This window comes from Bombina bombina, chromosome 6 (genome assembly GCF_027579735.1).
Source record: "Bombina bombina isolate aBomBom1 chromosome 6, aBomBom1.pri, whole genome shotgun sequence".
Classification (NCBI taxonomy): domain Eukaryota; kingdom Metazoa; phylum Chordata; class Amphibia; order Anura; family Bombinatoridae; genus Bombina; species Bombina bombina.
In genome coordinates, this window is record NC_069504.1 from 902,171,301 (window position 1) to 902,184,769 (window position 13,469).

Below are 13,469 nucleotides of genomic sequence, written 5' to 3' on the forward strand. Positions count from 1 at the left end.
AGGAAAGAATCTTAGGAATTTTTATCTTATTCCATGGGAATCCCTTGGATTCACACCAGCAGATATATCTTTTCCATATTTTATGGTAAATCTTTCTAGTTAACGGTTTTCTGGCCTGAACCAGAGTATCTATCACAGAATCTGAAAACCCACGCTTTGATAGAATCAAGCGTTCAATCTCCAAGCCGTCAGCTGGAGGGAGACCAGATTTGGATGTTCGAATGGACCCTGAACAAGAAGGTCCTGTCTCAAAGGTAGCTTCCATGGTGGAACCGATGACATATTCACCAGGTCTGCATACCAAGTCCTGCGTGGCAACGCAGGAGCTATCAAGATCACCGAGGCCCTCTCCTGTTTGATCCTGGCTACCAGCCTGGGAATGAGAGGAAACGGTGGGAACACATAAGCTAGGTTGAAGGTCCAAGGCGCTACTAGTGCATCCACTAGAGTCGCCTTGGGATCCCTGGATCTGGACCCGTAGCAAGGAACCTTGAAGTTCTGACGAGACGCCATCAGATCCATGTCTGGAATGCCCCATAATTGAGTCAACTGGGCAAAAATCTCCGGGTGGAGTTCCCACTCCCCCGGATGGAATGTCTGACGACTCAGATAATCCGCTTCCCAGTTTTCCACACCTGGGATGTGGATCGCAGATAGATGGCAGGAGTGATCCTCCGCCCATTGTATTATTTTGGTCACTTCTTTCATCGCCAGGGAACTCCTTGTTCCCCCCTGATGATTGATATACGCAACAGTCGTCATGTTGTCTGATTGGAATCTTATGAATCTGGCCTGTGCAAGCTGAGGCCAAGCCCTGAGAGCATTGAATATCGCTCTTAGTTCCAGAATGTTTATCGGGAGAAGAGACTCTTCCCGAGACCATAGTCCCTGAGCTTTCATTGATTCCCAGACCGCACCCCAGCCCACTAGACTGGCGTCGGTCGTGACAATGACCCACTCTGGTCTGCGGAAGCTCATTCCCTGGGATAGGTGGTCCAGGGATATCCACCAACAGAGTGAATCTCTGGTCTTCTGATCTACTTGAATCACTGAAGACAAGTCTGTATAGTCCCCATTCCACTGTTTCAGCATGCACAGTTGTAATGGTCTTAGATGAATTTGCGCAAAAGGAACTATGTCCATTGCTGCAACCATCAACCCTACTACTTCCATGCACTGAGCTATGGAAGGACGTGGAACAGAATGAAGAACTTGACAAGCGCTTAGAAGTTTTGACTTTCTGACATCTGTCAGAAAAATCCTCATTTCTAAGGAATCTATTATTGTTCCCAAGAAGGGAACTCTTGTCGACGGAGACAGAGAACTTTTTTTCTATGTTCACCTTCCATCCGTGAGATCTGAGAAAGGCCAGAACGATGTCTGTATGAGCCTTTGCTTTTGAAAGGGACGACGCTTGTATTAGAATGTCGTCCAAGTATGGTAATACTGCAATGCCCCTCGGTCTTAGAACCGCTAGAAGGGACCCGAGTACCTTTGTGAAAATGCTTGGAGCAGTGGCTAATCCGAATGGGAGGGCCACAAACTTGTAATGTTTGTCCAGAAAGGCGAACCTTAGGAACTGATGATGTTCTTTGTGGATAGGAATATGTAGGTACGCATCCTTTAGATCCACGGTAGTCATAAATTGACCTTCCTGGATAGTGGGTAGAATCGTTCGAATGGTTTCCATTTTGAACGATGGTACCCTGAGAAATTTGTTTAGGATCTTTAAATCCAGAATTGGTCTGAAGGTTCCCTCTTTTTTGGGAACTACAAACAGATTTGAGTAAAATCCTATTCCTTGTTCCGTCATTGGAACTGGGTGTATCACTCCCATCTTTAACAGGTCTTCTACACAATGTAAGAATGCCTGTCTCTTTATTTGGTTTGAGGATAAGTGAGACATGTGGAACCTTCCCCTTGGGGGTAGTTCCTTGAATTCCAGAAGATAACCCTGAGAAACTATTTCTAGCGTCCAGGGATCCTGAACATCTCTTGCCCAAGCCTGAGCAAAGAGAGAGAGTCTGCCCCCCACTAGATCCGGTCCCGGATCGGGGCTACTCCTTCATGCTGTTTTGTTAGCGGTAGCAGGCTTCTTGGTCTGCTTACCCTTGTTCCAGCCTTGCATCGGTTTCCAGGCTGGTTTGGACTGTGAGGCATTACCCTCTTGCTTAGAGGATGCAGAATTAGAGACCAGTCCGTTCCTGAAATTACGAAAGGAACGAAAATTAGACTTATTCTTGGCCTTGAAAGGCCTATCTTGTGGGAGGGCGTGGCCCTTTCCCCCAGTGATGTCTGAGATAATCTCTTTCAATTCTGGTCCAAAGAGAGTTTTACCCTTGAAGGGGATGTTAAGCAATTTTGTCTTGGATGATACATCCACTGACCAAGACTTTAGCAAAAGCGCTCTGCGTGCCACAATTGCAAACCCTGAATTTTTCGCCGCTAATCTAGCTAATTGCAAAGCGGCATCTAAAATAAAAGAGTTAGCCAATTTAAGTGCGTGAACTCTGTCCATAACCTCCTCATATGGAGTCTCTCTACTGAGCGACTTTTCTAGTTCCTCGAACCAGAACCACGCTGCTGTAGTGACAGGAACAATGCACGAAATGGGTTGTAGAAGGTAACCTTGCTGTACAAGAATCTTTTTAAGCAAACCTTCCAATTTTTTATCCATAGGATCTTTGAAAGCACAACTATCCTCGATAGGAATAGTAGTGCGCTTGTTTAGAGTGGAAACTGCCCCCTCGACCTTAGGGACTGTCTGCCATAAGTCCTTTCTGGGGTCGACCATAGGAAATAATTTCTAAAATATAGGAGGGGGGACAAAAGGTATGCCGGGCTTCTCCCACTCCTTATTCACTATGTCCGCCACCCGCTTGGGTATAGGAAAAGCGTCGGGGTGCACCGGAACCTCTAGGAACTTGTCCATCTTGCACAATTTTTCTGGAATGACCAAGTTGTCACAATCATCCAGAGTAGATAACACCTCCTTAAGCAGTGCGCGGAGATGTTCTAATTTAAATTTAAATGTCACAACATCAGTTTCAGCCTGTTGAGAAATTTTTCCTGAATCTGAAATTTCCCCATCTGACAAAACCTCCCTCATGGCCACTTCAGATTGGTGTGAGGGTATGACAGAACAATTATCATCAGCGCCCTCCTGCTCTTCAGTGTTTAAAACAGAGCAATCGCGCTTTCTCTGATATGCAGACATTTTGGATAAAATATTTGCTATGGAGTTATCCATTACAGCCGTCAATTGTTGCATGGTAATAAGCATTGGCGCGCTAGAAGTACTAGGGGCCTCCTGCGTGGGCAAAACTGGTGTAGACACAGAAGGAGATGATGTAGAACCATGTCTACTCCCTTCATCTGAGGAATCATCTTGGGCAATTTCATTATCTGTGGCAGTACTGTCCTTACTTTGTTAACATAGCTTATCTGAAGGCACAGACATGTTAAACAGGCTTAAACTTGTCAATAAAGCGCAAAAACCGTTTTAAAACAAAACAGTTACTGTCTCTTTAAATTTTAAACAGAGCACACTTTATTACTGAATATGTGAAAAAATATGAAGGAATGGTTCAAAATTTACCAAAATTTCACCACAGTGTCTTAAAGCATTAAAAGTATTGCACACCAATTTTCAGAGCTTTAACCCTTAAAATAACTAAACCGGAGCCGGTTACAGATTTAACCCCTATACAGTCCCAGCTACAGCCTTTGCTGTGACTTTACCAAGCCCAGAGGGGAATACGATACCAAATGACGCCTTCTAGGAACTTTTCCAACTACTGTCAGGTCCTCACACATGCATCTGCATGTCTTGCTCTTAACCATCTCCTTGGAGATGTTGCCTGTGCAACGGCAAAGAGAATGACTAGGGTGGGCGGAGCCTAGGAGGACCGGACACACCAATGTTGGAGAAATTATTCATTTGAAAATAAGAGATATAGATATATATATATATATATATATATATATATATATATATATATATATATATATATATATATAGATATATAAGCCAAAGGTAAAAGTCACTGTTACTGCCCTTTCCAAATTAGTTGTCTTGCAGACAAAAACAAAGTCCGGTAAATATACGTTCTCTGTATCAAAGCAATAAACCTTTAGAGAATATATGTGTATATATATTGCTTTGAACCTCTTAAAACAGCCCGGCTGGCCCCCTATAAACGCCTATGTAGATATCAATAGAAATATCAGAGACAGAGTGTGCTTCAGAAAACCGGAGGCTTAGGGGGTACAAGAAAGCGGTCAGAAACAGAGTATGCGGTACCTTCAAATTTCGAACATAAAGAGTGAAGACCAGGACCAGTTATCCCAGACGGCGTAAGCGCCTTTACTCACCGCTCCTCTGGACCGCTGACCCCAAAATAGCTCAGTCTCTAGTTTACCTCCGGAATTCACATGTGTGCACTCGATGGTCTCCTCGGCAAAACTTCAAAGAGGCGTCCTACTATGCAGGAGGGGGCGTGTCGTGCGTGCTTCAGCGTTTCGAATCCATACGCTGATCCTAATCGGCTATCGAACACAGAGTTCCCATGAACCGGCTTCGGAGCTTAAAGTCCCAGACCTGCTGCTGCTGCCCGGAGTAATTGTAGTAAAGTAGAAAAAAGTTGCAAGCAGCGGTCTTAAAAGCAAATAGTCTTTATTGAAATATAGGATAAAAACACTCCATGAAATGGCACAAATGCATGCACAACATTAGTCCGCTAACATGTTTCGGCCAGGGGCCGTAATCATAGCTAATGGACTTAGCACCTGTGTACCTTAAAAAGCACCAGGATAACCCTGATTGGGTAAAAACAAAATCTCACATTGTGATGCTAATTTAACTCTTTGAGTACTTTTACAAAGAAATGTTATATTTCAATTCAGAGTTTTCTTATTACAAAGAGCCTGTCACTAGAAAACCTACCAATAACATGAATGAATATACACAAAAACATATATGACAGCAGAATTATCTAATGAAAACTAATCAAAAGGATTTAAACAATAAATCTAACTATGGACTAAACCGCTAAAAATGCACACCATAGAGAGCAACTACCTACCAACTAAATTGTGTAACATTTGAAATATAGTACAATATGTAGCGATACACATGTAGAGTTGCTAAAGAAAATACATAACATTATATAATCATAAGCTCTAAACAGTTACACTGTTTCTGTTTCAATGGTGGCAAAAAGCATTACAAAACCAACAAAGATTTAATGTAAACAAAAATGAATAGTAAAAGTTTCCTAATCTGTCATGTTATTGTAATCAAAGACATGCTATTGGATGGGGAATAAAAATAATACTATTAATCTAAAATAAACTAGAAAAGAGGGAACATAGTATTTAGAACACTTATTCAAGTGGCTGGATGATGTATTATGTATTACCTAAGCACTATTCTATTTTAATTTAGGAATGTAAACAAGATTCGTTTGTCACCAAATAACCCCTGTATTGCCGTCTGAGTGATATTCTCCTTGTGGAGTATTCAACGGTAGGGCTAGTGAATACCTAGCCCCCAAGGGGAAATGTAGGAAAGAAAAGTTCTATATATTAAGAGAACGATTCAGTGGAGGCATAAAAAATGTGAATATTGCAGAAATGCACGGCAATGGATATAATAAATTCCATTACATCACATTATATTTACTCTACAATATAATAAACCATTATATTGTTGCTTTGTTGTTATAACAATAATAGGGGAGAGAAACTGGTGCCGCAGAAAAGGGAACGTAACCCATGGCAAAAAATCTCTCTCATTGCCAATAATTAATTAGATCATACTCGGAGTTCAGGCCAGTGGGTACACGGGTCTGGAGTGAAGGAAATGTGGAGGGAAATGTTTTGGATCTTCAGACTCCAGACCCGTGTACCCACTGGCCTGAACTCCGAGTATGATCTAATTAATTATTGGCAATGAGAGAGATTTTTTGCCATGGGTTACGTTCCCTTTTCTGCGGCACCAGTTTCTCTCCCCTATTATTGTTATTATAACAACAAAGCAACAATATAATGGTTTATTATATTGTAGAGTAAATATAATGTGATGTAATGGAATTTATTATATCCATTGCCGTGCATTTCTGCAATATTCACATTTTTTATGCCTCCACTGAATCGTTCTCTTAATATATAGAACTTTTCTTTCCTACATTTCCCCTTGGGGGCTAGGTATTCACTAGCCCTACCGTTGAATACTCCACAAGGAGAATATCACTCAGACGGCAATACAGGGGTTATTTGGTGACAAACGAATCTTGTTTACATTCCTAAATTAAAATAGAATAGTGCTTAGGTAATACATAATACATCATCCAGCCACTTGAATAAGTGTTCTAAATACTATGTTCCCTCTTTTCTAGTTTATTTTAGATTAATAGTATTATTTTTATTCCCCATCCAATAGCATGTCTTTGATTACAATAACATGACAGATTAGGAAACTTTTACTATTCATTTTTGTTTAAATTAAATCTTTGTTGGTTTTGTAATGCTTTTTGCCACCATTGAAACAGAAACAGTGTAACTGTTTAGAGCTTATGATTATATAATGTTATGTATTTTCTTTAGCAACTCTACATGTGTATCGCTACATATTGTACTATATTTCAAATGTTACACAATTTAGTTGGTAGGTAGTTGCTCTCTATGGTGTGCATTTTTAGCGGTTTAGTCCATAGTTAGATTTATTGTTTAAATCCTTTTGATTAGTTTTCATTAGATAATTCTGCTGTCATATATGTTTTTGTGTATATTCATTCATGTTATTGGTAGGTTTTCTAGTGACAGGCTCTTTGTAATAAGAAAACTCTGAATTGAAATATAACATTTCTTTGTAAAAGTACTCAAAGAGTTAAATTAGCATCACAATGTGAGATTTTGTTTTTACCCAATCAGGGTTATCCTGGTGCTTTTTAAGGTAAACAGGTGCTAAGTCCATTAGCTATGATTACGGCCCCTGGCCGAAACATGTTAGCGGACTAATGTTGTGCATGCATTTGTGCCATTTCATGGAGTGTTTTTATCCTATATTTCAATAAAGACTATTTGCTTTTAAGACCGCTGCTTGCAACTTTTTTCTACTTTACTATATAGATATATAGATATATATATATAAAAAAAATACCTCCGTTTTCATTTTTTACCGCTCCCCTACCACACTTCCTTATTTTTTGCCAGTGACGTAGCAAGCGTTCATACAAGCTCACTACGTCCGTTATGAAGCTCGTGCACAGCAGCCTATTTAAAATGTGCATGCGTATGTTACACTCAATAGCGCATGCGTTTAATTTTAATCTATTACTTTAAATGAGAAAGCAGACTACGCATGCGCGTCTCATGCACGAGCATGATGGTGAGGACAATCTCGTTGTTTTTACCCATGCGCAGACCTTAGCACTGACGAAATAGAAAAGGGGCTGGACACCACGGGGGTAAAAAATATATTGGATATAACAGATTCAGAAAATGTCAATCAATTTCTGCAATATGGCGGGCGGATAATAGAACTGACACGGAGGCTATTTTAAAGGTAAAAAATAGAACTTTACTATTATTTATAACTATTTTGATGACTGAACATCATACTAAATTGACATAAGCTGTAGAAAACTGTTAACGAATAAGCCAGACTTGACATTCACTTTAATAGTTAGATACAATATTTTTAAATGTTGGATTGCTAAGCGCCCTCCTAGCTTGGGGCTAATTCTAAAAGGAATTCAATCCCAAATTATATATGAATAATTTCATTTATCCCAGGCTTCTGAGAAAAAAATAAAGATATTTTTTCTAGAGTGGGCACCTATTATCAAGACCTACTCATTACAAATCCAGCGGCGGATTCTGTCTCCATTTGTTTCTTCTATCAGCTTCGCTGAATTAGTCTTGTTACAAGTCTTCCCCGGTTCTTGGATAAGAAATTTTAGAGACATACCATAAGTTACAAAGGCAGGAGCAACAACTTCTGAGATAGATCCTCATGGGCCTGGAGGTTCCCCCTTCCCCTCTTTTCTCCCCCCTTTTTTTTTTTCTCTTCTTCTTTTCCCCATTTTGGATTTATAGGACTCAAAACAAAAAAAATACATAGCCACTAAATTCACCCAAATTATTTGTCTATTTTCAGGATGGAAATACATTTACAGTTTTACTTTTTCGCTAAATATTTTCATATCGAGAAGGTATTCATTTCTGTTTATTAAGTACTGTGTAATGATGTATGTGTTGATTCTTGTTTATTATACACAGCCATCTTATAATACAATAAAGACATGTAAAAAAAAAATCCACTTCCCAGTTCTCTACTCCTGGGATATAGATTGCTGATAGATGGCAAGAGTGAATCTCTGCCCATCGGATTATCTTTGATACCTCTATCATCGCAAGAGAACTTCTTGTTCCCCCCTGATGATTGATATATGCTACAGTCGTGACATTGTCCAACTGGAATCTTATGAACTTGGTCAGTGCCAACTGAGGCAACGCCTGAAGCGCATTGAATATTGCTCTCAGTTCCAGAATATTGATTGGCAACTGAGACTCCGTCGGAGTCCAAGTTCCCTGAGCCTTCAGGGAATTCCAGACTGCACCCCAGCCCAAGAGGCTGGCGTCCGTTGTCCCTATAACCCATGATGGTCTGAGGAAGCACATTCCCTGGGAAAGATGATCCTGTGACAACCACCAAAGAAGAGAGTCTCTGGTCTCTTGATCCAGATTTATCTGAGGAGATAAATTTGCATAATCCCCATTCCACTGTCTGAGCAAGCACAGTTGCAGTGGCCTGAAATTGAAAGCGAGCAAACAGGACGAGGTCCATCGCTGCTACCATTAATCCAATGACCTCCATACACTGCGCCACTGATTGCCGAGGAATGGACTGAAGAGCTCGGCAAGTATTTAGAATCTTTGATTTTCTGACCTCCGTCAGAAATATTTTCTATCAGAGTTCCCAAGAATGGAACTCTTGTTTGTGGAACAAGTGAACTCTTTTCTATATTCACTTTCCAACCGTGAGTTCTTAGAAATGACAACACAATGTCCTTGTGAGATTTGGTCAGATGATAAGTTTACGCCTGAATCAAGATATCGTCCAGATAGGGCGCCACTACTATGCCCCGCGGCCTGAGAACCGCTAGAAGGGACCCTAGCACCTTTGTGAAGATTCTGGGAGCTGTGGCCAACCCGAAGGGAAGGGACACGAACTGATAATGCTTCTCCAGAAAGGCAAACTTTAGAAACTGATGATGATCCTTGTGGATAGGATTGTGAAGGTACGCATCCTTTAGGTCCACGGTGGTCATGTATTGACCCTCCTGGATCATTGGTGAGATTTTTCGTATAGTCTCCATCTTGAAAGATGGGACCCTGAGAAATTTGTTTAGACACTTTAAATCTAAAATAGGTCTGAAAGTTCCCTCTTTTTTGGGAAACACGAAAAGGTTTGAGTAAAACCCCTGTCCCTGTTTTGGAACTGGACAAATTACTCCCATGGAATAGAGGTCTTTTACACAGTGTAAGAACGCCTCTCTTTTTGTCTGGTCTACAGACAAACGTGAAAGATGAAATCTCCCTCTTGGGGGAAAATTTTTGAATTCCAGTTGATACACCGGGTCACAATTTCTAATGCCCAGGGATCCTGCATATCCAGAAAGTCTGCCCCCTACTAGATTCGGTCCTGGATCGGGGGCTGCCCCTTCATGCTGTCTTGGTAGTAGCAACGGGCTTCTTGGCTTGTTTACCCTTATTCCAGGTCTGATTAGGTCTCCAGACAGACTTGGATTGAGCAAAATTTCCTTCCTGCTTATTGGTGGAAGGGGAAGCAGAGGGTAATCCTCTGAAATTTCGAAAGGAACGAAAATTATTTTGTTTACCCCTCATCCTAAGAGGTTTGTCTTGAGGTAGGGTGTGGCCTTTACCTCCAGTAATGTCAGCAATGATTTCCTTCAATACAGGGCCGAACAGGGTCTTACCCTTGAAAGGAATAGTTAACAGTTTAGGCTTTGATGCTACATCAGCAGACCACGATTTTAACCATAGCGCTCTGCGCGCCAATATGGCAAAGCCTGTATTTTTTGTTGCTAATTTAGTAATCTGAAAAACAGCATCTGTGATAAAAGAATTAGCTAGTTTGAGAGCTTTAATTCTGTCCAAAATGTCGTCTAGGGGCGTCTCTACTTTCAGAGACTCCTAAAGGGCATCAAACCAGAAAGCCGCCGCCGTAGTTACTGGAACAATGCAGGCAGCAGGTTGTAACAAGAATCCCTGGTTAATAAATCATTTCTTTAGAAGACCCTCTAATTTTTTATCTATGGGGTCTTTGAAAGCACAATTGTCCTCAATAGGTATAGTTGTACGCTTAGCTAGAGTAGATATTGCTCCCTCCACCTTAGGGACCGTTTGCCAAGAGTCCTTAATGGTGTCTGACATGGGAAACATTTTCCTAAAATTAGGAGGGGGAGAGAACGGTATGCCTGGTCTATCCCATTGCTTTCTAACAATTTCCGAAATTCTTTTGGGAACCGGAACAACATCAGTGTAAGTAGGAACTTCTAGATATTTATCCATCTTACACAATTTTTCTGGAGGAATTGTAATAGTTTCACAATCATCCAGAGTCGCTAGGACCTCCCTGAGTAACAGGCGAAGGTGTTCAAGTTTAAATTTAAAGGACGCTAAGTCCGTATCTGTCTGAGGTAACACATTCCCTGAATCCGAAATTTCTCCTTCAGACAATAATTCCCTAACCCCCAATTCAGAGCATTGTGAGGGTACATTGGAAATGGCTACTAAAGCATCAGAGGGTTCAGTATTTACGTTAATACCTGGCCTACTGCGTTTACCCTGCAAACGTGGCAGTTTAGATAATACCTCAGTGAGAGTAGTTGACATAACTGCAGCCATATCTTGCAAAGTAAAAGAATTAGACGCACTAGATGTACTAGGTGTCACTTGCGTGGGTGTTAAAAGGTTGGGACACTTGAAGAGAATTAGATGGCATATCCTGATCCTCTTCAGACTGAGAATCCTCCTTAGACATACTTTCATTTCCTAAAATATGTAAGAGGGGGTTCCACAATGGCTTCTAAACACATAGAGCAATGAGTTTCCTCAATGTCAGACATGTTAAACAAATTAGTAATAACCACAACAGTTGGTGAACACTTTATTTATTGAAAAAATTAAATTTTGTAAAAAACGGGTACTGCGCCTTTAACAAATAAAAGCGCACAATTTTTTCCAAACACACTTAAGAAGTCTATAAACGTTCAAAAAACTATGAATATAAATGCAGAGTTGCCAAAAATTATTGCATGCCAAATGCAATAGCAGAAATTTACACTTTAGAGGAACATTTAAGCAAAAAAAATTACACTTTGCTAAATAAAGACCCCTGCACCTCGCCACAGCTCTGCTGTGGCGCCTACCTGCCCGAGAACACTGCCAAATGAATCGACACCAATCCGGATAGTATAGAACACAGATAGGGCCCAACCGGAGCAAATGTCTGCTGTCTCCTTCAGTGTAAACTGCGCACCTGAGGCGCGAAAATAGGCCCCACCTCATGAAAAACGGTTTTAAACTGCCATGTGGTCCCAAAACCCAATAAAAGCCATCCTTTTGTTTAGTTATATAATAAAAAAATAGTAATATACCCCAGTGTATTAATTATATGCTGCCTTTGAGTTGCATAAGTATTAGAAAACAAACACCCAGGAGTACAGTAACACCCTTTTGCATATAGGATTACTGCTTACCCTGTTCCCACTATGAGGAACCCAATCAGCCAGTTCTGATATATTAAATCTCCTCAGAAGTAAAAAGGCTGAAACATACCTCAAATGCTGCTTGCTGCATGAGACTGTTCTCCACACTGAATAATTTTCCCATATTACCTTCAGATCTGTGGGAACCATAATTGATCTTAGTAACTGCTGCTAAAATCATCAAATTCAGGGCGAGTTCTTCTTCCATATCGCCCCTGAGCCAAATAGTACTCACCGGTACCATTTAAAATAAAAAACATCTTGATTGAAGAAATTAAAACTATCATTTTATCACCACTATCACTTTACCCTTCCTATTACTAGCATAGGCAAAGAGAATGACTGGGGGGAGGAGTTAAGGGAGGAGCTATGCAACAGCTCTGCTGTGGTGCTCTTTGCCACTTCCTGTTAGCAGGAGGATAAATCCCACAAGTAAGGATGAAACCCGTGGACTCGGCATATCTTGTAAAAGAAAATTAAAAGATCTTACCGGAATCTACGCCGTGGAACAGGAACATGGCCCTTCAAGTGTGACAGATAGTACCACCGCCATGGACTTGAGAGAGGAAAGCAGGCAGTGGAGCAAAGTTCAACAACGCCGATTGCTTGAGGAGCTGTTAACATGAGTCGGGATGGTTTCGCAGAAAGACTCTTCCTGCATCTCCGGATTCTAACTTTCATCCAAGCCCTCACTGAGAGACAGACAGGATTACTTAAAACTCCTGTCCCATGTCGAAGAGTACTTCCCTCCATAAGAGACAAATCAAATTCTGACACTTCTCTGCCAACCTCCTGGGATGAAAGGCAAAGAATGACTGGGGGATGAGGGGAGTGGGAGGAGTAGTTAAGCCTTTGGCTGGGGTGTCTGTCTCCTCCTGGTGGCCAGGTTCTTATTTCCCCAAAAGTAATGAATGCAGCTTTGGACTCTTTCCATTTAAGAAGAAAATTGGTGTATACTGTCCCTTTAATAAAAAGAAAAGAACTCCTCCATACAAATATGATAGAAACTAAAAATAAAACATGCAGAGGAAGAAACTTTTGAAATACTGGCTGGTGGTCATTGTGAGTATTCTGTCTTTCTAGCTAAAGAGATTTCTTGTTTAGTGAATGGCTACTACAGATAAGGAACAATAGTTACAGTAGCAATATGTAATTCTGCCCGCTAGCCCATGTTCTGTTTATTCTGTAAGTATTATATAGAAGTGTCCCACAACATGCTGGCGTTGCACAAAAAGTAAAACACAAAGAATAAAAACGGCAAAACAATAAAATGGTACCAGTGTAGCAGTTGATGTCAATGGAGGAATTTGCAGGATGTTATCTACTCCATTCCAAACCAAGTCAACAGTTACAGTGCTCTGTGATTCTATAACCGTGTTCTCTATTGTGCTGGAACCAAAAAGGTCATACTGTGCAAACCCCTTTGTCTGGATCTGTAAAAGAAAATACCTTTATGTATGAAAGTCATTCCTCCTTGAATGTAAAAAATAATAATAAATAAATGTGATTCTAGTCAATTTGCATGCACAATCCCATACACACATCAACTTAAAAAAATAAGCCATAAAATCCTTATAACAAATATTCATTGGTGGCAGAGAAAACAACCACTTAGTGTAACTATTTTCCAACACTTCTAAAAGTGGAACTTCAAAAGGAATATGAAGTTTT

At 40.6% G+C, this 13,469-nt stretch overlaps 1 protein-coding gene across 1 annotated transcript in view; it reads right to left on the bottom strand.

Moving 5' to 3' along the window:
* ZWILCH (zwilch kinetochore protein) overlaps nt 1–13,469 on the bottom strand; it is a 208,947-nt gene that overhangs the window by 146,889 nt on the left and 48,589 nt on the right. The window contains exon 7 of the mRNA XM_053718525.1: nt 13,076–13,231. Coding sequence (XP_053574500.1) covers nt 13,076–13,231 — 156 coding nt within the window. The remainder of the gene's footprint in view (nt 1–13,075; nt 13,232–13,469) is intronic.